Genomic DNA, 27,373 nt, shown 5'->3' with positions numbered 1-27,373 from the left:
TAATTCGAACTAGCGGAGCGCTTAGTTCGAACTAGGTAATCCTCATTCTACGAGGACTAAGCCTAGTTCGGACTTACTAGTTCGAATTAAGGGGTGTGTAGCCCCTTAATTCGAACTAGTGGGAGGCTAGCCCTCCCCAGCTTTCCCTGGTGGCCACTTTGGCCAACACCAGGGAAACTCTACTGCCCCCCTCCCGGCCCCGGAGCCCTTAAAGGGGCACGGGCTGGCTACGATGTTTGTGCCAGGTGCAAGCCTGCCAGCACCCAGCTAGCAGACCCTGCACCTGGCACGGCTCGAGCCAGCCACCCAATGCCCTCCAGCCCTCCCCTTCTTCCTGGGACCAGGCTGGCGGCTCCCGGGAGCTTGCCCGGGACCGCAAGAGGCGGGCACCCGCCTGGTCTAGTGTGGACATCGTGGACCTTGTCCACGACCTCCGCACTAGGCAGAGGAAAGTGGCCGTCTAGGGCAGGAGAGCTGCCAGCCTGGCCACCTAGGAGCAGGTGTGCATGAAAATCAAGGTGGTCCACTGAGACCCGACCCTGAGCCCTGAGCTTACAATGGCCTTACTGGGTCAGACCAAAGGTCCATCTAGCCCAGTAGCCTGTCTGCCGACAGCGACCAACCCTAGGGACCCTGGAGGGGATGGACCGAAGACAGTGACCAAGCCATTTGTCTCGTGCCTTCCCTCTCCAACCTTCCACAAACTTTGGGCAGGGACACCACTCCTACCCCCTGGCTAATACCACTCCATGGACCCAACCTCCATGACTTTCATCTCACTTCTCTTTCAACTCTGTTCTAGTTCTAGCCTTCACAGCCTCCTGCAGCAAGGAGTTCCACAGGTTGACTCTTTGCTTTGTGAAGAACAACTTTCTGTTACTAGTTTGAAGCCTGCTACCCATTCCTTTCCTTTAGTGTCCTCTAGTCCTTCTATTATGGGAACTAATGAAGAACTTTTCTTGATGCACCCTCTCCATCCCACTCATGCTTTTATAGACCTCTATCCTATCCCCCCTCAGTCTCCTCTTTTCTAAACTGAAAAGTCCCAGTCTCTTTAGCCTCTCTTCATATGGGACCTCTTCCAAACCTCTGATCATTTTAGTTGCCCTCCCCTCTCCCACCCTTTCTCTTCCCCTCTCCCACCTCCTTTTCTCAGTCTCCTCGAGTTTTGCTCAATAAAGAGATTCTATTTTTGACCACACATTTTCTTTATTTTGTACATCAGGAAGGGGGGCTAGGGAAGGGTAAGTGGAAGGAGGTGAGGGAGGAATGGGGTATGAGCCCCCGATGGGGAGGACTAGGCTGGCTCTGCGGGCTTCTGGGGGTGGAAGCTCTCCTGCAGCCCCCCAATTACCCCCTCTCCCCAGATGGTAGCCTGCGGCAAGTACAGCCGGTCTGATGGCCAAGTGCTGTGATGTGCCCAGTGTGGGCACTCAGGGCACTCCAAGCCAGGACTGCTTTGCAAGCGGGGCACCCCTGAGAACTGTCTGTCCGGGGTGGGGGTCGGGTTCCTTTAAGCACAGCCCTCGGCTAGCCTGAGGCAGCAGCTCCGCGCTCTAAGTCCTCATCTGATGCCCTGCCGGCACTGCTTCCGGCCATCCTTAACCCCGGTTCAGGGTCCACTTAATGTGGACATGCTAGTTCGAATTAGCTTAGTTCAAATTAACTAATTCGAACTAAGATAGTTCGAATTAGCGCTGTAGTGTAGACATACCCCAAGATAGTTGCTCTCACTAATCTTCCATCTTCCCGCCCTTGGCTGACTTTTCCTCGAAGTACAAGGTGCTGTTTTCCCTTGTCTTCTGAGGTGAAAGATCTTTTCCAAAGCAGGTTTCTCTCCTATATTCAGTTTTCAGACTTCTGATCCTCTCCTCCACATATTGAAGGACTCATCTTTGTCAGCTTGTAGGAACTCTGCTCCTTTTGTTCTGTCTGGTGATGAATACCAAGAACATAAGAATGTCCATACTGGGTCAGGCCAAAGGTCCATCTAGTCCAGTATCCTGTCTGTCAATAGTGGCCAATACTAGATGCCCCAGAGGGAGGGAACACAACAGGTAATCCTCATGTGATCCCTCTCCTGTCACACATTTCCAGACAAACAGAGGCTAGGGACACCATTCCTACCCATCCTAGTTAATAGCCATTGATGAGTCTAACCTCCATGAATCTATCAAGCTCTTTTTTGAACTGTGTTAAAGTCCTAGTCTTGACCACATCCTCTGGCAAGGAGTTCCACATGTGTGCACTGAGTAAAGAAAAACTTCCTTTCATTTGTTTTAAACCTGCTGCCTATTAATTTCATTTGGTGACTTGGCAAAAGGTGATTTCTGTCTTTTCTTGTATCTTCCAAAGTCAATGACTTTGTTTCAAGATGCAGGATGACTACATGCTTTTATTTCCTTTCTGAAAAGGTTCAGAAAAGGGCAACAAAAACGATTAGGGGTTTGGAACAGGTCCCGTATGAAGAGAGATTAAAAAAGACTCGGACTTTTCAGTTTAGAAAAAAAGGAGATTAAGGGGGGATATGACAGAGGTCTATAACATCACAACTGGTGTGGAAAAAAATGAATAAGGAAAAGTTATTTACTTATTCCCACAATATAAGAACTAGGGGGTCACCAAGTGAAATTAATAAGCAGCAGGTTTAAAACAAAGAAAAGGAATTTTTTTTTCACTCGGGGTACAGCTAAACTGTGGGGGGTTTTCGGGATACTAGAGGTATCCTGAAAAAACTCCGCCGCGTCCAGGGAACGTGTTTGCTCTTCCACTTTTTGCAGAAGAGCAAACGCACTCTTTTGGAAGCCCGTGTATTCCTCATTCCACAAGGAGGAAGGGGGCTTTTGAAGGAGTTTTTTTTTTTCTCCAAAACTTGGCCCAGTCTAGATGTGCCAAATTTCGGAAAAGCCTCTTCTGACAAAAGTATTGGAAAAAGATACGCAAAACACAGCATGCATATTGCGTATTTTTTTCTGATAGATCCTTGCAGTCTAGCCATACCTTCAGTGTATAGTCAACCTCTAGAATGCCTTGCCAAGACTAGGACTTTAATAGGGTTCAAAAAAGAACTAGATGGATTCATGGAGGTTAGGTCCATCAATGGCTATTAGTCAGGATAGGTAGGAATGGTGTCCCTAGCCTCTGTTTGTCTGGAAATGTGACAGAAGAGGGATGACATGAGGATTACTGATTGTGTTCCCTTCCTCAGGGGTATCTGGTATTGGCCGCTGGCAGCAGACCAAATACTGGGCTGGATGGACAGTTGGATGGACAGTATGACTGGTCTTCTGTTCTTTCTGTGAACTTTACAGTCCCTTGCTGATGTCTGTGTAAATGGGGCTTCTATTGTTTTAATGATAATTTAGTTGGGAGCTGTCCTGCTTTGGGGTTTGGATTAGATGACCTCCTGAGGTCTCTTCCAACCCTAATCTTCTATGTTTCTCTGACTGTGCCATGCTTAACTTAGGTAGGTACCTATCGCCTATGTGTCTTCTCTCCTATCTGGAAGAGATCCTGTTTATTAGGAATGGCAACATACAAAAACCTGTAGGGGAACACTTCAATCTTCCTGGACACACAATTGCAGATCTAAAAGTAGCCATCCTGCAGCAAAAAAACTTCAGGACCAGACTTCAAAGAGAAACTGCTGAGCTACAGTTCATCTTTAAGTTTGACACAATCAACTCTGGATTAAACAAAGACTGTGAATGGCTTGCTAACTACAAAAGCAGCTTCTATTCTCTTGGAATTCACACCTCCAGATCAGCTGCTAGAAGTGGGCCTCATCCTCCTTGATTGGATCCACCTGGTCATCTCCAGCCTGATCCTGGCCTGCATATTTATTCCTGCCTCTGGAAATTTCCACTACATGCATCTGACGAAGTGGGTCTTTGCCCACGAAAGCTTATGCTCCTACACTTCAGTTAGTCTATAAGGTGCCACAGGACTCTTCGTTGTTTATCTCTGTTTGTCCACATACTTTAATAAATAGTATAATTTATTTCCTCACTAAGTATTAATACAGATACTTCACAATGATGTTAATCAACAAGGTGCCATCTGCATTCAGAAAAGACCCCCAGTACATTTTTATAATACAATGATAGTATATATAATCAATTGAGTTGATATTATGTATATATTCAGTTCAATCCACTTTAGAATCAGCCAGTTATAGACCAATAAATCTTTGGAATGGATTCTTCTGAGAGTTAGCCTTAAAGTAAATTTCATTCAAGCAGTGAGGAGGGCAACCTCAGGAGGAGAGATGAATAAGATTGGGAGTTTTCAGCTTGGAAAAGAGATGACTAAGTGGGGATATGATAACGGTCTACAAAATCAAGATGGGTGTGGAGAAAGCAAATAAGGAAATGTTGTTTACTCCTCCTCATAATACAAGAACTGGAGGCCACCGAATAAAACTAATAGGCAGCAAGTTTAAAACAAAAGGAAGTATTTCTTCATACAATGTGTAGTCAACCTATAGAACTCTTTGCTGGAGGATGTTGTAAAGGCCAAGACTACAATAGGGTTAAAAAGAACTATATCAGTTCATGGAGACTAGGTCTATGGCTGTTAGCCAAGATAGGCGGTTAGTGGCCCTTTGTTTGCCAGAATACAAGAATAGGTGACTGGAGATGGATCAGTTGATGATTTATCTGTTATGTTCACTGCCCCTGGGATACCTGGCAGCGGCAGGATACTGGGATAGATATACCTTTGGTCTAAACTAATATGGCTATTCTTAAATTCTCAACATGAATTCTGATGGAGAAGGAAACTCCATGCTCTTTCTTCTTCCACTGGTGAGCATAATACCTTTGTTTGCTTAATATGTAAAAATGGATCTTCATTGTCTGTACCTGAAGACTGAGATGGCTAGAGAACCAAATACACAATTTTGTCTAAGGCAGCTCTATTTACCAACTCCCCCAAGTGCCTACTTTAAACACACTATAGGTCATAATTTTAGCATATATTCATAACTCTTAATACACACTCTGTGCTTATATCATGCAAAATATTAAATATCTGTGAGTTATTAGTTTTCAAGTATCTCACAAGGTATATTCTGTACAAAGATTATTACAGTAGTGTGTAGGCTGTGACTACAGAGGTGCTTGTGTCAGTCTTATAGACATGGGTAAGGATTAATAGTGTCTTTACATACATTGGGAAATGAGTCCCAGGTCAGTTAAATGACTTGTCTGAGGTTACATGGTTAACTGGTGGCAGACCTAGCAGTAGAAACCACATTTAGGATACATCTAGACAACGTCTAGGCTTTTGTTGACAGAGGCTTTGTCGGACAGATACTATCGACAAAGCTTCTGTCGACAAAGAGCATCTAGACTACATCCAGTTCTGTCAACAAAGCAAGCCACTTTGTTGACATGAAAGTGTAGACGCAAAGGACAGTGTAGATGCAATAACGCCTTCTGTGGACAGAGCTCTGTCGATAAGGCATTATTCCTCGTAGAATGAGGTTTACAAAATGAGGTTTTGCCGACAAAAGTCCACTTTTGTTGACAAAACCCTGTAGTCTAGACACACCCTTATTGATTCCCAGACGAATATCAGCACTATCAATATTTTACCTTTTAGCCTAGTGCCTCTTGCATGTCCCTGAATTTCAATCAAACTTACATGCATTAAATGAATTGAATGAGTTGTCCAATATGCAGTGGCTTGGTGGTTTCCTGTACTCCTTGAAAATGTCCCTTTGCTTCGTATAATTGCCTGTGAGATTAATTCCCAAATTGTCCAGGTGGAGAGAGATGAAACTAAATTACTTGACAAAAACTGCCAAGTGGCAAGGAAGATTTCATGCCACTTATTTGAAAGTTGCTAGGTAACAACAGAATGAACTCCAACTGCATAGTTCCTGTCTGTAGGGAATTTGGAACAACTTCAGACCTGTCTGTGCTTAGCAGAATTGTTTCAGAAGGGAAAACAAACAGAATGTAGGAACTAAAAATAAATTGCAGTCATTCTAACATATCCGATGAAATTCCTAAATATCTAAGCACATTGTGTAGACTTGCCTGTAAAATGAAATTCTCTTCCACGAAGGCATAAGTTTTCCAGTTGTGCTGTGCAGTATTGCTAGTTTTCTCTAAGCCAAAGCATGAATTAATACAGAAGGAAGCATGTTCTGACTATACAAGACATCATGGCAGTTCATTGCAGTGTGGGTAAAGCCATAGATTTTGGTGATGGCATAAAAAATTACTGTTGTCAGAGAAGTTTTAAAAGCGAATTTATAAAAAAAGCATATCTGTTTAGAACAGTAACCAAGCAGATCCAAATTTTCTAAGTTCTATGCCCAGTTCTTCATGTGGACACTTAAATTTGCAAGTTATTACTCAAATATCAGATTATGATTACTGGTTGCTAGTTTGAAAACTCAGAGGCAGAACTGGTTGCTTTAACTTCAGCCCGAGTTTCAAAATTATATTCTTGTAGATGGATTACCAAACCAGTAAGAGCTAAAAGTATAAGGATAATAATGTTCTTTTTTTAGTGGCATTGACTAGAATGACTTCAGGGAACATGACACAACTCTGCCTCTGAGCAACTTCGTTTAATGTTTTACGTTGGCAGGGACCCCGTTAACCCTCCGTGTGCAAGCTGTTACAGACTTTGCACTCCAATGAGACTTGAACATTCAAAAGATCATTCTCAATCGATACTTTGCAACAGTGAGTGAGAGAACACCACTGGACAGAGCAGTGCTTAACATAGACACAGTCCAAGTGGTCAACAAGTCTAATTAAAAGCAGTGATTCTGGAAGGAGGAAGAGTGTGAAACACGCTTTTCTGAAGCGCCATATCTTTGTCTTCATACTATTAAAATATCAACTAATAGGTCAATTTCACGGTTCAGGGAGGGCAGCTTTAAAATCTGGCCTGGACTTCACAGTAGCACTGCTTTGAGAGGCATGTCAAAATCTCTCCCACTCAATCTATCCCAATATATCCTGGGCAGACTACAGTCACATTTCAATATTAAAGATCTCCTATCTCCCCAACAAGTTTTAAAAATTACAGTACTCCTGCGTTTTTCAACCTAGTATCTGGTGTCTATTCTTTTATATGGCTGAGCAACTTGGATAGTCTTGTCAGACTTCTAAAGAGAGAAAGGGATGTACAAAACCCTAGAGGAATGAGTGGATTTCTTTAAGAAATGTGCTGGGAGATAGCATTAATTATCAAGACAATTTCTCTGGCAATATGATAGAAATGAAGGTTAATATCTTTCTATTTGCAGTTAATAGAAAATACTTTTCTGTAAAGATATTGTCCTCTCAGGATTCTCACTGTTGCGTCACTAGCTTCCACTGCAAGACAGGGCAGAATTCCCTTAACTCTCAAGTTTTTATCCATGCGGCCATGGTGGTTAAACGTGAGACAATTGAACCTTTCACACACTCCCGGACTCTCTCCAACTTCTGCCTCAGTTTCTGGAACTTTCTAGCAAGTTCTCTTTCAGCCATAGTTAGGGAAGAGCTCTTTGTAAGTCCTTATCTGACAGCATCTCAGGTATCTTTGCTTGAATCATTTTCAGTTTTTGCTGGTCTGTCTGTTCTTCTGCACCATTGGCTTAGCAGTCACACAGGTAGCACAGCCTTTTTGAAATCCATGACCTCTTACCGCCTCTGTGCTGATCTGGTCTGCTTCATTGGTGTCCCCAGAGCACTTTTTTTAATGTCTTAGCATTGTAGCCTTAATGATTTGAGTCTTTGTCCTAAATTATATTATACTTCGGTGAATTTCTTAGGCCCTCACAGCAGCAGAGCTGTACCACTACAGCTACACTCTGGTAATGTCACCTATGTAAGCCATTCTTTTGTCAGTGAAACTTATGTTGGTTAAGGGGAATTTTTTCACACCCTGACTGACAGCTTTACCAACAAAAGTGGTGCTGTACACAAAGTTTAGTGATCTATGATCTCAAGATCCCAGTGTGTTAGGATTTTTTTTTCTTCAAAATATCAGTCCTAGTGCTGAGTATTTTACTGAATAAAAATACTCAGTACTTGACAGGTTCTAGGCTTTCCAGATCAATCAGTCTTCTGACAACTCTTGTCTTCAGCATCTTTATATTTGTACAGATCTTAATATGGATTTAGTCTTGTTTTGCTGTATATTTCATTTTTAGAAAGCTGTTCTCCCTGGCTGTGACCCAGAAGGAGGAAGGAAGCACAGTAATTCCAAAAAGCATGAATATAGGTGCAAAATGTCCCTTACAGATGAGTGTGACTGCTCTGTGGAGATAAACATTACGGCTGTGTCTAGACTAGCAAGTTTTTCTGCAAAATCATCTGCTTTTGTGGAAAAATTTGCCAGCTGTCTACACTGGCCACTTGAATTTCCGCAAGAACACTGACGATCTCATGTAAGATTGTCAGTGTTCTTGCGGAAATACTGTGCTGCTCCCGTTCGAGCAAAAGCCCTCTTGCACAAATCATTTGCGCAAGAGGGCCAGTGTAGACAGCACAGTGCTGTTTTGCGCAAAAAAGCCCAGATGGCTAAAATAGCGATCGGGGCTTTTTTGAGCAAAAGTGCATCTAGATTGGCTTTTGCGGAAAAGCGTCCTGCCAAGCTAGATGCTCTTTTCCGAAAATGCTTTTAACGGAAAAGTTTTCCGTTAAAAGCATTTCCGGAAAATCATGCCAGTGTAGACGTAGCTTACAAGTGTGAGTGTCAGATATGCTTGGAGATGTCATCAAGTCATCAGACTCTGAGAGGAGTACTCAAGGACATTTCTAGAGGTACTCCTCAGAAATTCCTATTCCAACAATAATCTGATTTGGAGTACTTCAAAGGATTCATCCTTAAAGCAGAAGCCTGAGTTGTGCACCAGGAACAATGTCGTGTAATGGGCACATGTGGCTCTCTTTAGATGCCTGTAATGGAGTTTTCAGATGAACTCTGACGCTAAAGGAAGTGGGGGGCACTAGTAGGCCAAGAAGACCCTGCCCATTAGCAGCAGCAGCAGAGCAGGTTCCAAATGGATGACTGGCTTGAAAGAAGACTCTGAGACAGTCTAGCTGCCTTCCTGCAGACAGTAGTTTCTGGAACAGAAGAATCTATAGAGGAAGGATCTGGACTATGGATAAGACCCAACTGAGAGGCCAAGGTTCTGGGTCCCATTTCTACCTCTGTTCTTCCTGACAAAGAATAACAACTGGACAGTGACCTGGTGGAAGGTCTGTTTGAATTACTGAAGCTGGGAGGGAAAACAAATGCTGGGATTTCCCCCCAAAATGAAGAGAGAATTGGGGAGGTAAGAAGTGGCCAGGTGAGGCTGGTCTTTTGTACCAACAATAGAGGACTGAGACTTTCCTCATCTTTCCCCATTTGGCCCTGAGTTGAGACTAGTGGAAAGGATCAGTTGGAAAGGTAGTTGGGACTCATTTCCTCATATCCTCCCCTGACTAACTGGAGGAACCCAGGAAGCACCAGGGGATGGTGGACTCCAACTCGGCTACCAGTCCCTCAAATTGCCTGGTAGGGTCTCTTAACCCAATAAGGGTATTCAACAGGGAGCTTACTGAAATTAACCACCAGTCCCTACCCTACAGATTCACACTCCCTCCCAGATCTGTCACTGGGATGATGTTCATAGGAAAGATACTGAGTTGGCAAGATATATACAACAAATCAAATGTATTAAACAGGACAGCCAAATAAATAACCATTCAACTAAAAGGTAACACAAAGCACGTGGTTGTTAATCTCACACATTGGCCTGAAGCCAAGGACCTCAGAGAATGTAAGATAAGTATACAGATAAATCATGTAAGTCAGTACATCACTGAATCAAAGGCTGTCACTGAAAGGGAACACACCCAGATTCAGGAACATGGCAGAATCTCTGACAAACCAGAAGATGAAGACACAGAACAACACAGCATAAGGGATCAGGAGCAGAGATACTCCGGGTCAAATGAGAGGCAGATTCTTTCCTCTTGTTGACAAGTACTCTCGGCTAGGACACCATCAACTATGGACTGCCACGAGGATGGACAGCGCCTGGTGCTTTGCACACATCCTTCCAGTGGCTGAGTAAATTACACAGGTCACATGATGCCATGTTCTTTCCTGTTTTAACCAAAAACCAAACCACAACATGAACAAAATGGTGATTTTGAGAGAGTCTCTCTACAAACCATCCCAATATTATGAAAGACTGTTGAGATGTGTGTGTTCTTCAGGCTTGCTGGGGCCAAGTGAATCCCATCACAGTTCCCCCCACAAATCTGCTGCAGGAGTTGTTCTCTGTGTCTGTAATAAAGTGTAATTCTCTTTCTGTTTATTCAGCTGTTATATTGCCTATCAGGAACTTGTAAAACTAGACCAGTATCTTTGGATCCTTTAGTCACCAGGTTCAAGCAGGGCTTGTCACATTTACAATCCTCTATTAAAAAGCCCCCTGAGTCATGGGATATGAATGTGATTCTGACAAACTGATGAAAGTGCCATTTAAGCCACTTGATACATGTGAGGTCAAATTTCTTATAGAGAAGGTTATTCTGCCGGTAGCAGTGACTTTAGTTCACTGAGTGAGCAACCTTGAGGCTTATAGTGACTTTCTATCTTATGTCAAGTTTTACAAAGAAAAGAGTGGTGCTCTAGTCTCACCCTAAATTCCTTCGAAAGTTGATAATGGATGTCCACTTCAGTCTGTCACTTTTGAACATTTTCTTACTCATATGCACATCCCCTTGAAGTCCTTTCCCACAAGCTCAACATCCTTCATACTTTATTTAGAGCAGTCCAAGACTTAAAACTTTTTGTTTTAATTGACACTAATTCAGTAGTCCCTGTTTAAAAAATCCATGTCTAAATGACTGTGGGGCTATTTTAAGACACTGCATTAATTACTGCTGTGACCTATGAGGGACTATGGATCATATGTCAAACAACAGTCTGAAGGGGAGTAGCTTTAATTGTTAGCTCCAGGTCTTTTTCAATTGAAGATTTATGCATTAATCTCTCAACACACTTGTACTTGTTGCTAAGCAAAGAACACTGCAAGTGCAAAGAACCAAAAGGGCTCTTTCCTGGAGCCTTATGTTGAGATTAGCTCTTCCTCCACACTGAGTTCAGCTCCTAACAACCTCTATTCTATTTGAAATGTCCATATTTTGGACGTATTTTTTTCTACAGATGTATCGTCTGAGATGCTGTGTTTGTGTATGTTTGTGCCTGGAGATGCAGATTGAACCGTTCTAGTCCAGAACTCTGGTCCAGAATTATTTTAGTTAGCCATATGTCTTCTCTTCATGGATGTGGCCAATTTCCACATCCCATAAAATGTGTTTACAGCCACCAGTCCTAGCTCTCAGTTTTCTGTGCTGTTATTTAGCCCTAATTTACCCCTAAATATCCTTTAACAGCAGAATAAGCAGTGGAAGTCACTGCTAGACAATATTGACCTCGTGTCGTCTGGAAAATTCTCTGGTTTAGAACCAGTCCAGTCCAGGGTGCTTGGACTAGAGAGATTCAACCTGCATTTTATCATCCTCTACAGGTACATTTTACCTGTCTAATGAAAAGATAGATACATAATGGGTATAGAATTGGATATACATTTATACTTAGTAACACTGAGCATTGGTCTAAATTTGTGCATTGTCTTTTGCAGTGTTACTGCTTTTTTTGACAGCTTCCTCAAGCAGCTCAGTATTTGGATATGAAACCTGTACAGATGGTATGCAATACCTGTAATTCATTCTTTGTTGATGTTTCACTTGAACCTTGCACTTGCACACCAATATATGTAGCTGCATATACCACTCAGCTTTTACATTTGCCAATCCAAATTTGTATGTCAAAGTATGAGCTTCATGTATGCAGAAGGTACACATGGAAATCTTACGCATGCAACTTAGTCATACAACTTTACATATTTGGCCATTTTTGCAGAACAATCTTGATGTTTTAAACACACATTCTTAAAACTTAAATACCCACCTGCAGAAGTAAAGAAACAGATTGTTAGAGTCAGATGAGTACAGGAATCTGCTTCTTCAAGACAGGCCCAACAAGGAAAATAACACAACACCACTAGTCATCACCTCAAGCCTAAACTCCTCTAGTGCATCATTGACAATCTACAACCTATCCTGGAAAACAATCCCTCACTCTTACAGACCTTGGGAGATAGGATAGTCCTTGCCTACAGACAACCCCCTAACCTGAAGTAAACTATTTCCAGCTGCTACATATCACACCTCAGACACACTCACCCAGGAACCTACCCCTACAATAAACCCCGTTGCCAGCTCTGTCCACACATCTATACAAGCAACACGACCACAAGACCTAACCACATAAGCCACAACATCAGGGACTCATACAACTGCACATCATCTAATATGATATATGCTAGAAATGCCCCTCTGCCATGTATAATGGCCAAATGGGACAGTTTCTACAACAAAAGATAAATGGACACAAGTCAGATATCAGGAATGGTAACACACACAAACCTGTAAGGGAATATTTTAACCTGCCTGGGCACTCATTAATGGATTTAAAAGTAACCATTCTTCTACAAAGGAATCTCACAAGCCAATTATAGAGAGGGCAAGTGGAAATGACCATATGCAATTTTAACACTGTTTCCATGGGCTTGAACAAAGACATTAACTGGATGTTGCATTATAAAGCCATCCTTTCAATGCAAAATGAGATGTTAAATGCATCAAAAGCTAAGTCTGGGACACTTCCAGCCCACTCAGTTAGCCTCATTGGCACCAGTACGACTATTGACAGGTAACTTTTTTTTTCTTTCCCCATCTTTTTCTGTTATAAATTCTGAGTTCCTGTTATTTCCAATCCAGCTCATCTGAAGAAGTGGATTTTGCCTATGAAAGCTCATGATACCATATATACAGTAAAACTCCACTGGTCTGGCATCTGATGATCCGGCACTCCTGATGGTCCGGCACCATCAGGAACCCGGAAGTGCTCCGGGCAGCTAGACCATTGGAGCTGCTCTGTCCCCAGCTTCCCCGATTCAGCAGCTGCCCCTCGGCGCTACGGGACCAACCCGGCAGCACCCCAGCTGTCCCCGATTCAGGAGCAATGCTACTGGACCAACCCGGTAGCACCCCAGCTGCTCTGCCCCCAGGCGTCCCCAATTCAATCGCTGCTGAAACTGACCAACAGCTGACTCCGGGAAGCCCGGGGCAGAGAACAGGCTCTACTTGATTTTGTAAATCTATAAATAGTACAGCTGCTGTACTACTTGATAGCCAGGATTTGCATTTTATGTCCTAGTAAGTGTGATGATGGTGGAATTTAATAGAATCATGTAGCAATACCACTTCTAAAGAGGTAGCAAAATGGGGCAAAACAGAGAAGAGCCCAGTTAGTCCATTCTTTTCCCCATAAGGAATTTACTCGTGAAAAGGAAAATGGGTGCAGTCAAAGCATCAGTGGCAGTCTGTTCCACATAGTTACTTTGGAGAGCAGTAAAAGGAATCTTGGGGCACGGGGCAAATTCTCACTTATATGAAGCCCAAAATGTATTGTTTATATATAACAATGTTTAGCCAAAATGCAGTTGCAGGAATATCTGGCTGAGTTAAAATAGATGTCTTATATGAAACAAAGTAGGGGGATGAATTGACAATATGTTGGTATGCTTCATTCTCCTATATGGCGCAGGGAGAGCAAGAGCTTCTGCTGTGGAGGCTCTGATAGCACCGTAAGTCTTTGAACATCTTATATGAGTATTACAGGGGTGTGAGACACACTGTTCCTTCCCCAGATGGCTTCATTGGCACCAGCAAGATTTGCCAGTACCACCGTCAGGATGACATTATATATGCTATTTTATTAAATTTTTCTAGTTGCAATTAGATATGTACTGTAGATACATATATGGATTAAGTCTATTTGGTGACCCAGCATATCCTTGGCTAACTAGTGAATGCAATGTGCTTTCTGGGGCAACACCTCTTTCTGGTGGAGGTGAACATTCTCCGGTTTTGTCCATCATTGAGAACTGGTGCACATCTCTAGAGGGAGAAACACTTGTTCACTTGCACTTTTCTGTTCGTCTTCCACTTATTCCAAGGCATAGAACTTTAGTTGAGGAATCTTAATTAGCACAACTTGAAATGAAGAATACTTTTATAACCTTCTTCCTCTGCAGGAGGAATACTCAGATTCCTAGTGAGAGTAACTTTGAGTCCCATGCAGAGACTAAAGCTCTAGCCCTAGATGATGACAGATGCATCCACAGATTACACTGATTGCAACTCTGAAAAGGGGTCATAGTGTCACTTTGCACAGATACTTTGTGTCTCTTTTGTGGTCTGTGGTTTCATCTTACTATGTTTTAGTGCATTACATATTTTTATTTTTGTGTTTAATTCAGCTGTTTTATTAACAACTGCTAAGTGTGAAAGCTGCAATTGAAGATATTCCATTGTATGTTACAAGACAGTTGGAAATGTTTAAAAATAGCCTCCCCTTCTGATCCCTAATGGGTTATTTTTATTGGTCATGTTAGAAGCCTGTCATTTGATTCATTCAGAGTGACAGCCTTAGTCCTTTAAAACACCGTGGAAACTTAGTGAAAGGTCAAAGCCAGTATGGGTGGTAGTTTTACAAGGCTGTAATAGAAAATATAATAGTCAGTATGGTGAAATGTCTGGTAAAAATCCAAACCAGGAAAAGTATTCATTTGCGTATGGTTAACCACTGTAGCAAAGATGTGTGTATTCGCTTGCTGAGACATGGGTCAAGGATCACAGCTAAAAGTGCTGGTAAGTTTCATTCATATATATTTAGCTACTTTTAGGACACCTCAGAAGTCTGGTTTCCAGATTTTCTTTGTAGCTTGTCATACTAAACATAGATCATTTTGAGAGAAGCAAAATGTATTGTTAATGCCAGAATGCTACTTTTAATGGGGCAGAAAGACGGAAGAACTACTTAAAGCTGAAAAAGGAAAAGATCAAAAGATTAATGCAATTCACTGGATAAATTATTTAATAAGTTATATATTTTAAGTGTGAATTGCTAGCAAAAATGAGTAAGTGGAGTTTTTTTATTCCTGTAGCCTTTCAAGAAAGAAAAAAAAGATATAAACCAATGATAAGTTTAGAAACAATAAAATGGTCCTGAAATGAGCAGTTAGGAACCTCTTGAATGATAGCTGTAAGTACAGCAATGACTATTCTTAGCTTATTGCTGATATTTCACTAATTATGATTGACCAAGTTTGATTTCCTTTTCATGTCATTTTTCTTGTAATTGAATCCAATATATTTTGGGTTTATTTTTCTGTAATTGAAGGTTTTATTCAATGTATTAATGGGGTACCATTGATTAATGGGCTGCATTTTAATGTACCTCAAGACTAACTTCATGGAAATAACAAATTTTAAATGTGAAAGAGAGATGCGGTCAGAATCAAGTCCAATTTTATATAATACCACTTTTTGTGATACTGTTTACTTATTGCACTTCAGACAGCAAGATCTATGTAAATTGACTGGTCATTTTCACTTTCTCTTCAGTCAGTTTAATTTTTTGGTTTTCAGTTGCTTAGAACAATGTATTTTTGTTTGATTATCTTTTAAGCTATATTTCTATTAATATGAATTGTTAAAAGCTTTCTTCATCCCACCAAAACCTAAATTTTCAAAAGAATTACTTGAATCACACCCATGCCTTGGTGCTGCTGTAGTAAGTATATGGAGGTTATAGAGAGACCATAAGACCCCCAGTCCAGCAGGCTTTTGTGGGATTCCCCACCTCCACTTTTCCCAACAGGATGCCCTAATACAAGAAACATTCCAAGGTGGATGGCAAGGGGAGTGAATGGCCTGGGTCATTGTACATTCAAAAAAAAGCAGTGGTTTAGCAGCCTGAGTGTGTGCAAATCACCTCTCTTGCTGAACTTGTGGCCAGTGCAGTCATTAAGCTGGAACATGTGGTATATAAACTAGTTTCTGACCATGTAGATTTAAAACAGTACAGCTTGTATGGCATTCATCCTTACTGGTAAAGTTCCACAAAATCCCTGTATCAATTAAATATAGAAGTGGGAACTAGGGATGTGAAAGGTTAACCAGTAAGCATCACCCTTAGTGGGTGATGCTTACCAGTTCCAGTTAATCGGTAGGGCTGAATCAGAGCCTGCCATGGGTAGGGGGCTGCTTGACCCCCATGGGGCCCATGTGAACAGCAGCACTCCATCCTGTCCAGAGTAGACCCTGTCTGCAGCAGCGTGGGTGTGTTGCAGGAAGGAGCTGCTCCAGACAGCCAGAGTGGCCCCTGGTTGCAGTAGGTAGGGCGGTGTTGCAGCCTGCCCCCCCTTTAGTCGGTTAACCAGTTAAACATCACATTTAACTGGTTAACCAATTAAACTGGATTTTACATCCTTAGCGGGAACGGGTAGATATGTCTGCCTGATGCAATGAATGCACTATACTAAACTACTGAGGGCACCAACCACTCATTGCAGTGCTGGGGCAGACAGTGCTGGTAGCATAATGTTGACTGGGTACAGAGAGACTCGGAAGGCTGGTGACTGAACCAGCCAAGCACTCACCTTACAGTGGTGGCCCCTGTCTTACCGTGCTGGGCCTGGCTCTTCACTTGGCCATTGCAGCCTGGCGTACAGGGTCACAGCCCCGCTCACGTTTGACCTGGCTGCTCTTCTGTCGTGACAGGAGATGCTGCTGGGCCAAATGTGAATGTGTGGTGTTTGGACTGACTGCTCCTTGAGGTTTAAGGGCTGGGCCTAAACTGAGTGGTGCTGTGACTTCATGTGGCAGCTTGCAACATCTGTAGCAGTGTTTCTCAACCTTTTTTATAAAGTACCCCCTTTTTTAAAAAAAAAATTATAAGTACCCCCAGTACCTACAGCTTTCAGACACACACACATTTTCTTCTACCATTGCAACACATTTGTTTAAACAACTTAATTGTAGCTGGGCAGGCAATGAAATTTTGGGGTGTAAAAAGTACAAAAATAATAGTGCTGTCAAACTTAAAACAAAAAAATCAGTTTTCTAAAAATTTCAGTTGTCTTGACGTCCCCCCAGACTTCTCTCAAGTACCCCGAGGGTACTCGTACCACTGGTGGAGAAACACTGATCTGGAGTGATGGGCTGGGCTCACCCCAGAAGGGAAGGAGCTGCTGTGGACTTCCATACCAGGCCAGGAGAAATGTACATTTGTCTGTTTTTGCGCCCTTATTTTCATGATTTCTGTGGATGCAGAAATGCAGACCTACCTGAAATTTGTCCTTGTTAGGTGAACCTACTGATATTCAGGGAAAGTATTGCAACCTCACAAAAATCACGAGAGAGATCCCCCAAAATACTTCAATTGACTTAAAACTCGCTCTTATTCCTTTTACTTTTGATGGTGTCCCACCTGCCGCTTTCCCCATGCACTGATCTCTGCTCTCACATCTGTGCCCTTCTCTTTGCTGCCTCCTGTCTTCTCTTGCTACTTCTGCAAGACACTGCTCCTGTCCAGCTTCTACTGCCGGAGACAGCCCCCTGCTCCAGTCAGCCTGACTCCGCCAAGTGCATGCTCTATTCTATGCTATGTACCTCCTCCTAGGATACTTCCTCTATCTCACCTGCATCACTGTCTCCAGCCTATGCCCACTTCTGGGACAGGGCAGCTGAGTGAGAGCTGGGTCCCTAGAGGCTGGAGGGAGGGGAGAAACATATTCCTGGGCTATGTCTATACTACAATCCTCTTCCACTAGAGGAAATGCAAATGGAGTGCTCATTTGCATATGTCGTACTCTCATTTGCATTTCCTCCTCGGATCCCTTTTGTGCAAGAGGTTTTTGAGCAAAAAAGCGCGGTGTAGACAGTTCCTTTTTGCGCAAAACCCCCCTTTTTGCGAAAGAGCTGTTCTTCCTCAAAAAATGGATGAGGGATTTGGGGCATGATAGGGGGCTCTGGGCTGGTGTAAGAGGGTTTGGATGTGGGAGGGATGGGCTCTGGGTGTAGGGATGGGCTCTGAGTGGGGCCAGAAATTAGGGGTTCAAGATATGGGACAGGGCTCCAGGCTGGGGCATTGGTGTGGAGGTGAGGGCTCTGGCTGGGGCCTGTGGGCAGGGATGAGGGGTCATGGGTTACAGGAGAGAGGTCAGGGTTGATGTGTGAAGACATAGAATTATTGGATTGGAAGAGACCTCAAGAATGAGAGAGAACGGCTCTTGTGCAAAAGGGATCCGAGGAGAAAATGCAAATGAGAGCGCGACATATGCAAATGAGCACTCCATTTGCATTTCCTCTTGCAGAAGAGCATTGTAGTATAGATTTAGCTCTGGAGTCCTGGGCTCCCTTTTTTACAGTATGGTCTGCTTTGCTTCCCTCACTCCACTTAATGCTGAACAGAGGGAGAGGACAGGTGAGAGCTGCCTCTGCTGATGCAGACAAAACTCCCTGTTCCTTTGATTGCCTCATAGTCTCAGGCAGCACTATCAGTGGAGCAAAGTGATCTCTCTGCAGGGCATAGAAAACAGAGCACCAGGCATGGCACTTGCAGTCCAAAGCCTGCAGCAGCCTTCAGTGGCTGCAAAGAGAACTGCAGCATCAGTTACAGTTCAGGCAGAAATTTTGGCCTGCCTGTGCTTCTTGTGAGAAGCTTCTTTGCACAATTTCAGCACTCACCAAAATATGAGGAGAGTTGGTCACTGCAGTGGTATTTAGCTTTCAGTACAACCAAAACAAAAACCCTGGAATTACCCAACAGGAAAACAGGCAGCTAGCTAATTATGTGCGGTAGATATGAAAGACTGACCAAAATGTATGCAGGCTTGAGATGAAATCGACTCACTTTCAACCCTGAGACCACAACACAGGGGCAGTAGTGGAGTTCTCATGTAGCTGCCATTCTACTTGAGCCAACTGTAAAGGAAGTTTGTGTTAAGTAACCGTGCATTCTTGTTGCCCAGGTCACCCATACTTTCACCCTTAGCAAGGTCATAATTCTGTTCACTAGCACAGCACTGCATCAAGGTTAAAGTGCTATTGTGAGCTTGTACAAGTGGTCTAGGTGCACAGTGTTCTACTGCTGTTGTGTTTGCTTGCCTCTTAGTCAACTGTTCACTGGAGTACAATCGGTATTTGGTCAGTGAGTTCATTGGAGCAGGACTGAGCCCTGATATTAATGCTGGTGGTTTGAGATAGTATACGTTTCTTGCAGTTCTTCAGCAATTTCTTTAGTTGGTTTAAGAACAATCAAACAACTGACTGCTTTTGGCCTCTGTGCAAAATACTGGCTCCATGAAAATCAGTGGGACTTTCAGTTGGGTCAGGATTTCACTCCCATTATTTTGGTTGCTTCACATAGCTTCAGTAATTTTCAACCTGATCATCTAGTAGAAGGAAGGCTTGTTTTGTTTTACTTTACTACTGTTTTGAGTAATCCAGAAAGTGATTCTACAGAAATGACACTGAGGGTTCTATACAGGCAGTCCCCGCGTTACATGGATCCGACTTACATCGGATCCCTACTTACAAACGGGGTGAGGTAACCCCGCACTAGCTGCTTCCCCGCAGCAGACCAGGGAGACACGAAGGTTAAAGTGCTATTGTTAGCTTGTACAAGTGGTCTAGGTGCACAGTGTACTACTGCTGTTGTGTTTGCTTGCCTCTTAGTCAACTGTTCGTGTTTTAATCTGCAATTGTGGAAATTAGGTTTAAAGCCACCTCAAATTGTTTCTGAGTATAAAATAAATAGCTGCAGGGAGGAATTGGGTCCAGGCTGGTACAATAAGATTTTATTCTATAAAGCTAGTACAGTTGGCCCAAAATGTTGCAAATCTTTGTGTTATATGCATAATATAGCAAATAAAAGTGATATCATTTTGATGCCAGTAACATGTATGAAAGGATCTTTATCTATAGCAAATAAGTAGAGCCCTGCAAATCCATGGGCATCCACTTTATATCTGTGGGTATCACATCTGCAGATGTGGATATGGATAACCACAGTTCATTTTTGCAAATATTGATGTGGATACATATTTCGTATCTAGAACCCTGCAAATTTGAAGATATCCACTTTATATCTGCGGGTATCCACATCTGCGCCTGTCAATGCAGGTATCTGTGGCTCATTTTTGTAGATGCAAATGTGGATACAAATTTTATATCTGCACAGGACTCTAAATATAAGAGTCTTTAAAGTAGACAAAGCATAAACAAAAGAAGCAGCACTCTCAGGATGTAATATAATAACCTAGAGGGTTTTTTTTTTAATCCAAATACTAATAGTTTAAAAAAAAACTATTAGTATTGAAAAAGCAGTGGACTGTAAAACCTCCCCGAAAACTTTAATATAATTATTTAATAATATATTGTCCCTGGCTGAATACAATTGAAGATAAAATAGGGTTCAGATATGAGGAAGTGCAAAAAATTCCCTGGTGTGACTGAGACTAAATTACATAAAATTGGCTCCAAGATTACTTTTGGTTTTTTTTCCATCTCTTTCACCAGAATCTCAAAGTTTGTTAGGGATTTTCTCTTAACAGGACTTATCGATTTAGTTAACCTTCCATTCAGATCCAGTGTATTCAAACACTAGCAAAGGGGCCAACTTCTAAGATGATGTAAAATCTGCTGGAAATCTTGTTGTGGCATAATGTCATAATGTTTGCATTTCTATATCTTGACAGTGTGTTCTCATACCATTTGATAAAAAACTCAAAATTTTAAATCATGTTCTGCCATAATGACATGACTGTCAAACTGTAATGAGCCCCCAATGCAGGGCTAGTATTCTTTAATAGGATTGGAATTTTAACTTGAAGTAAGTGGACAATGCAAGTTTCCAGAATGGTTGAGTCCACAAATGAGTAAGTGCTGTCCCAAGCAGCTATAAAACACTACCATTCCGATTTGATAGGTTTTTACACTATAAGGAGAACATGATATGCAAATAAATGGAAAATATAACCCCCTTTTCACTTATAACCTCAGGATATCAGAACTATTCTTTGAAGACCATTTTAGGAACTCATATAAAACTAGAGAACTACTAAATATGGTATGTAACTGATCATGTAAATCAGCATATGTACCAGATGACTAGAGGATAGCTAAAATAGTGCCTATTTTATTTTTTTAAAAGGCTTCAGATGCAGTCCTGGCAATTATAGCTTGATAAGTCTAATTTCAGTGCCAGGCAAATTTGCTGAAACTATACTGTGGAAGTGTATTTATTTTATTGTTAGCCGATATACCCGGTGTTGCTTGGGTCCTTAGTTACAATTATGGGGGGGAGGGTTAATTGAAAATGATGGGTCTCAGGGCACATGGTTGGGTGGGGCTGCAAGAGTCGGAAGGGGACTGAAAGATGTGGAGGGGCTAAGTGCAAGAGGTGAGGTGCAGGAGAGGGGGTTCAGAGTACAGGGTTTGGGGTGGGTGGAGGGGCTCAGAAAAGACCAAGACTTTAACAGAGTTCAAGAAAGAACTAGATACATGTATGGAGGTTAGGTTCATCAATACTACTTAGCCAAAATGGGTAGGAATGGTATCCCTAGCTTCTGTCAGGGGCTGGAAATGGATGACAGGAGATGGTTATCTGTTCTGTGTGCTCCCTCTGGGCATCTGGCATTGGCCACCATCAAAAGATAAGGTACTGGACTAGATGGACCTTTCCTCCGATCCAGTATAGTCATTCTTATGTTCTAAAAGGGCGTGAGATGCAGGAGTCAGGGCAGGATAGAGAAGATGGATGAGTATCTTAGGGGGGGTACAGGCTCTGGGCTGCCCCCCCCCCCCCCTCCTGTAGGGTTGGGCAGGTTGTGGGAGTTTCCCCTTTGCAGCAGTTCCCTCCCTCACAAACACAGCCTGCAGGCTGGGCCATAGTTCCTAGCTTCTGTTGAGGGGGAGGAACACTCCTGGGTAGGGCCATGGGATGGCCACTGTTTTGGGGCAGGAGGCACTTACCTGCTCAGTTGCAGAGCCTTGTGTACATCTGGCCAGTTTCTTGCTGGTATGGCTGCCCCTAATAGTCCCTCTGCTGTATTGTTCTCCCCTGTGGGCTCACTGCTCCCATTGGACACTCTCAGTATTGTGCCTCCTCTTTGCCCTTCCCTTTTCAAATTCTAGAAAAGGGTCCCATTCTAGGCATTTCCCGTTTTCCTGGCACAACTAAATGCTGACCTTGCTTTAAGTTTGGAGCAAGAGGAAACTGCATACCAAATTTGTCTGTGAGTCTGTTCAAAAACTCCTCCTAGATGGTAAGAGCAAGGACCACCAGACACACTCTAACATATCCAAGGCTCGACAAACCGCGGCAAGAGCTATTCACCAGCCCCGCACTGCGCGAGTGTCCCAAACCGGTGCTGCGCATGCGCGCCACGCCAGTGTGAAAATATATATATATATATATATATATATATATATATATATATATATATATATATATAAAAATATAAAAATTGACAAACCGCTGATTCTACTTGCCCATGGCAAGTAGATTTCAGCCGGTCGCTTCGTGTGCCCCATTCACTGGTGCGGCGTGCATGTGCCGCACCGGTCTGGCGCATGTGTGGTGTGGGGCTAGCGAGTAGCTCTCGCCGTGGTTTGTCGAGCCGTGTGTGTGTGTGTGTGTGTGTGTGTGTGTGTGTGTGTGTGTGTGTGTGTGTGTGTGTGTGTATATATATATATATATATATATATATATATAGCTTGATTACCACACATTCTTGTGTATCATAGTTCGTGGGTTGTTCTATTAGTAGCAGTTAATGTCATCCATCTGTAAAAGAGCAGTTAGAACAAATTTATGTTCAAATTTATTTCCAAGTTCAAATGTATTTCTGTGTTTATCACATCTCTATTGACTCCTTCAGGATTCCCACTTGCTGTTTGATTCCCCTTCTTTCCACTGCTCACCTCCTCCGTTCTGCTACTAATAGTAGATTGAAGTGATCGAAAACACTGGAATTTTTGAAGCTCTCATGTAATAATTAGGACTCAGAGCACTTATGAAATTGGGATTCTTAAATTACTTTCACTTTGCTGCTGTCAGTGCCAACTCAATATAGTGTCGTTATAGGAGGAAACAGAGGGTTGTGGGGGGAGAGACTTCAGAGGATTGGGGAGATGGAAAACTCAAGAAAGGAAGAAAAAGGGAGAGAGTGGTAAGAATAAGAGACTGAGAGGGAGGAGGGATGGAAAAGAGAGAAGCCTCAAGGAAAGAGGGATAAGACAAGAACTAAGAGTGAACAGAGGTGAGTGAGGGATGAGGAAGGAAGCAGACAGACATCTGAGATAATTATTTCCATGAAGACACAGGGTATCCATCCATTTTTATCCATAATCTCCTAGGCTACATCTAGACTGCAGAGTTAAATCGGAAAAAGTTACGTTCTTTCGAAAGAGGCTTTTCTGAAATTTGGCGCTTTGACACATCCCTTATACTTTGTAGAACGAGGTTTACAGGGATTGCAAAAGAGATCGTCTGCTTTTCAGCTTTTTTGGAAAAGGGGACACGTTCTTTGGACACAGCATTGCTGTGTATCTGTCTCAGCCCTCTTCCCCTTCTATGATGTTTCGTTTACAAGATGTTGTTGTTATAATAACCTGTCTTGATGCTACGACATTTGTAGTTGAATTATAGTGATTGCATTTCCCAACTTCTAGGTGTTGCCCTATTTCTTTCTTGTCTCTCTTCAAACAAAGGGTGGAGCTACATTTTCCTAAATGCATCCCAGTAACACCTGTTTATATGGATTACTAGAAGTCTGCCTTCTGACAGAAAAGAAATTACTTCCTTCTGATTTCTATGTGCTGGAGTTAATCACAACTATTAATGGTCTTAATTTATATATGCTAAAATCAAAAGGACTCAAATTTCAGAGGATTAAGTTCCTGTGAAAGATGCTCCTCTTCTGCTAAACTTGACTAAAACTTTACTGATTTCAGTCAAATTATAAGCAGATGATTGTGGAATCTTCTTTCCACTGCTGTGTTCTGAAAGTGCGTTTAATTTGTACAATCTCTTATACAAGATCCTACTGAAAGGATGAATTTGTCTTTTACATTGGAAGTTGAGTCTTTTTTTTTTTTTTAATCTCCATTCTTTAGGTATCCAGCTGCCTAAGGAAGATGAAATCTCAGTACCCATGATATCTGATTCCCCATCTAAGGATGCCGGAGAGAATGAGGATCTCGCCATCGAAGAGGAAGAGAAGATCAAAGAGGAACCTTTAACTATCTCAGAACTGGTGTACAACCCAAGTGCCAGCTTGCTGCCCACTCCAGTTGATGATAATGAGATAGACATGCTCTTTGACACCCCGTTAAGAGCAGAGAATGAGAGAGAAGATACAGATTCATTTGAGGAACTGGAAGTGGATGAAAATGCATTCTTGGTTGCTGAGGAAGAGGAACTGAAAGAAGCCCGTAGAGCACTTAGGTGTAGTTATGAATTTCTAATGAGCAACATACAGGTAAACGCCTTTGTGAAGAGTTTCTCCAGGCTTCTTTTTGTAGGCCTTGGACTATTGTTGTTTGTGTTCCCACTCCTCCTTGTCCTCCTGGAGTCGGACCTTGATATCTCCTTTCTTCATGAAATCCGTCAGACGCCAGAGTTCCAGCAGTTTCACATTGAATATTACTGTCCTCTTAGGCAGTGGGTGGCTTGCAAAATAAACTTCATTCGTGACATGCTGGGAAGTTCTTAAACGTTAAAGAAATATGATACAACTAAGGGCTATATTCAAAATTTCAGTTAGCACGAGCTTCTCAATGCCCATGGGGCCATCAGCAGGTAGCAACCTTCAATTTCAAACCATTATAGACTGTTCAAGATTTAACATTTGTTTTTCATACTTAAATAGTTGCTTTAGTTACAGGCTTATCTGGTGGCCTTTAAATAACCACAAAGAGGTCTTATTTTTATTGCATTGTTGACTTCCTGCTCATCTATTGTATCAGACAAGACTGGGTGGTACTAGGGTTTATTTGTAACATTACAAGCCATGATATTCTGAATCTTAGTGATAGCAGAGCCGAGAAGAAATGTTTTTGAATATACTCCTTAGTGGTGTAACAGTTTTTTCTAACCAATGCCTATATCAGCAATGTTTATGCTGGGTTTTTTGTTTGTTTTTTGTTTTTATATTTTGTGTTTAAAATATTTTGGTAAATTTTTAGCAAAATATGACTTCTGACATTATTTAAATGTACAGATTGGTAAAATTAATGCACAAGGGCACGTAGGGGATTTTTTAAAGTTTTACCAATCATTTTTTAAAAATATTTTGGCTGGACAATTGAGTTTATTATAACTATATAAAAGATGGCCTACAGTTTGGAAAAAATACAGGACGTTTATTTAAGTGTTGTGGGGCGATGCTGGTGAGGGGAGATGAAATGACACAGAATCCTAAAGTTTTTAATGGTGCAGTTCTAAAGCTAAAGGGGGTGAACTTTTTAAAGAAAATAATCCACTTTCATCTGTGTCCTGTCATCTTACATTTCAATCAGTGCTAAGTATTCAAGATAGTGTAAGTAAGTTTTGCCAGACAGTGGTGGACCTTCGAGTAAATATGAATTATTGTACATAACATGGAAAGATGAAGAGATGGTTGAATCAGAAATATCTAGCTATATTGGTAGATAAGTAACCTACTTTTTAAAAATGGCTAGAGCATAAAATATACAATACTTTAAAAATCAAGGCATTAGATTGTATAGTTGACATGCAGATAGTCTACTGAATCATAATGAAAGGAAAAATATTTTAAGAGAAATATCTTGGTTCTTCATTCCTTTTGTCATTATTCCGTGAAACACATCTCAGAGGATCAGCATTTAATATCTTTGCTTCCTGTATTGCTGACTGTCTTACCATGTATGTGTGGCATTGTACTCATACTATTTCCCTATTGATAGGACTCCAGTCATTGGGGTCAATTGTAATTTTAATGTGCTGAGGATTTGCTCCCAATATTATTCAGAGAATATACACAAAACATTAGCATTTAGAAAAATCAGCAGGAGCCCCCATACCAATCCTAATGTTATAGCAAAGAAGTAGTATTTTGTAAACTGGTGCACCATCATATAGGATTGTTTTGTGGGGGGTTTTAAGTCAAAAGCATTAGGCTTGATCCTTCAGCCTTAACATAGCTAAAACTCATATTAAAGCCAATGGAAGTTTGGCTGTGTACTGACTGCAACTTCACCTCATAATGTTTGCGTGCTTTATAAAGATATATTTAAAATTAGAGATCTATTTGAGTCTTTCATATTGTACATACATATTGTAACTAATTCATACACTTCAGAATCATTTATGCTTGACAGAGGGGATTCCCACGGGAGAATTTGTTTCCTCTTTTTCTTTTACAACATCTTTCAAGGATAAAACAATCATAGCTCCTAGTAATTGCTCTTCTCCATTGTGACCATTTGGGTTATTTCCCCATTTCCCAAAGAACAGAGACTACATAGAACCATTTAGTCTTCTCTCCTCTATCTTTTGTCACTAGCTTGGTTCCAATGACAATCACTATTGTATGTATGTCATCTTGCATAATGTCCAGCTAAGCAATCCATTCCCCTTAAACATGAATCATCCAGCCTAATAGAATTTTTGACAATGAGCTAAAGTAGACATTTTCCCTTAACAGGACCTGATTCATACAAATGGTTTCCTAAAACAAATGTGTCAGCTGAGGGGTTCTAGGTGGTGATGGTTATGAAGGTTGGCAGCTTGCTAGAATACAGGGACAGGGTTCCATTCTGGAGCCTATTTATTAAGTCCTTTAATTATAAAAAGTTAGGTGCTGTGTTTTAAAGTGTAGTTTTGTCTATGTAAAGTCATTGAGCTCCAGAAAAAGGAGCATTTGTTTTGTTTGATTTAATTCTATCAGAAAATGGTAAAGTTGCATGGGGAAAAGATTACCTCAGAGAATTGATAGTGCAATAAGGAGATATGTAGGAGTAAATGCAGGGGAGAAAGAGAATGTGTGTTTTACTGTATATGTATACAGCCTTGGCCTTTTAAAGTCTCTACCACCATACAGGAGATTTTTTTTGATCTATAAGATGAATTCCACCAAGAAACATGGAGTTCCCATAACATACTTTTTTACAATATTGGGAGTTTATGGGGCTGGAACTTTGTGTAATACACACACTATTTGTGTATATTATACAAACATACATTGTATGACATATACATACCCACACATGTAGAAACAATCTTGTAGTTAGTGCTGAAGGAGGAGAGTTGGAATATGAAGAATGTATAGGTACAGTATTGTGTACTTGTTTGTGCTTGGATATATTGTAAAATGTTATGTACTTGAAATCTATTTTGTGGTTTGTCTAATATTTATAAACAC

The 27,373-nt window shown here is 41.7% G+C and overlaps 1 protein-coding gene across 2 annotated transcripts in view; it reads left to right on the top strand.

Annotated features, from left to right (window-relative positions):
• LOC102459043 (FERM domain-containing protein 3) overlaps nt 1–26,809 on the top strand; it is a 202,675-nt gene extending 175,866 nt beyond the window's left edge. For both annotated transcript variants that reach the window (XM_075931758.1, XM_075931759.1), the window contains one exon: nt 24,105–26,809. In XM_075931758.1, the coding sequence (XP_075787873.1) occupies nt 24,105–24,703 (599 nt within the window). In that variant the 3' untranslated portion in view covers nt 24,704–26,809. The remainder of the gene's footprint in view (nt 1–24,104) is intronic.
• Nucleotides 26,810–27,373: the final 564 nt, after the last annotated feature.

Source organism: Pelodiscus sinensis, chromosome 6 (genome assembly GCF_049634645.1).
Source record: "Pelodiscus sinensis isolate JC-2024 chromosome 6, ASM4963464v1, whole genome shotgun sequence".
Lineage (NCBI taxonomy): Eukaryota > Metazoa > Chordata > Testudines > Trionychidae > Pelodiscus > Pelodiscus sinensis.
Note: the sequence above shows the minus strand (reverse complement) of the source record. Positions and strands in the feature narration are given on the sequence as shown.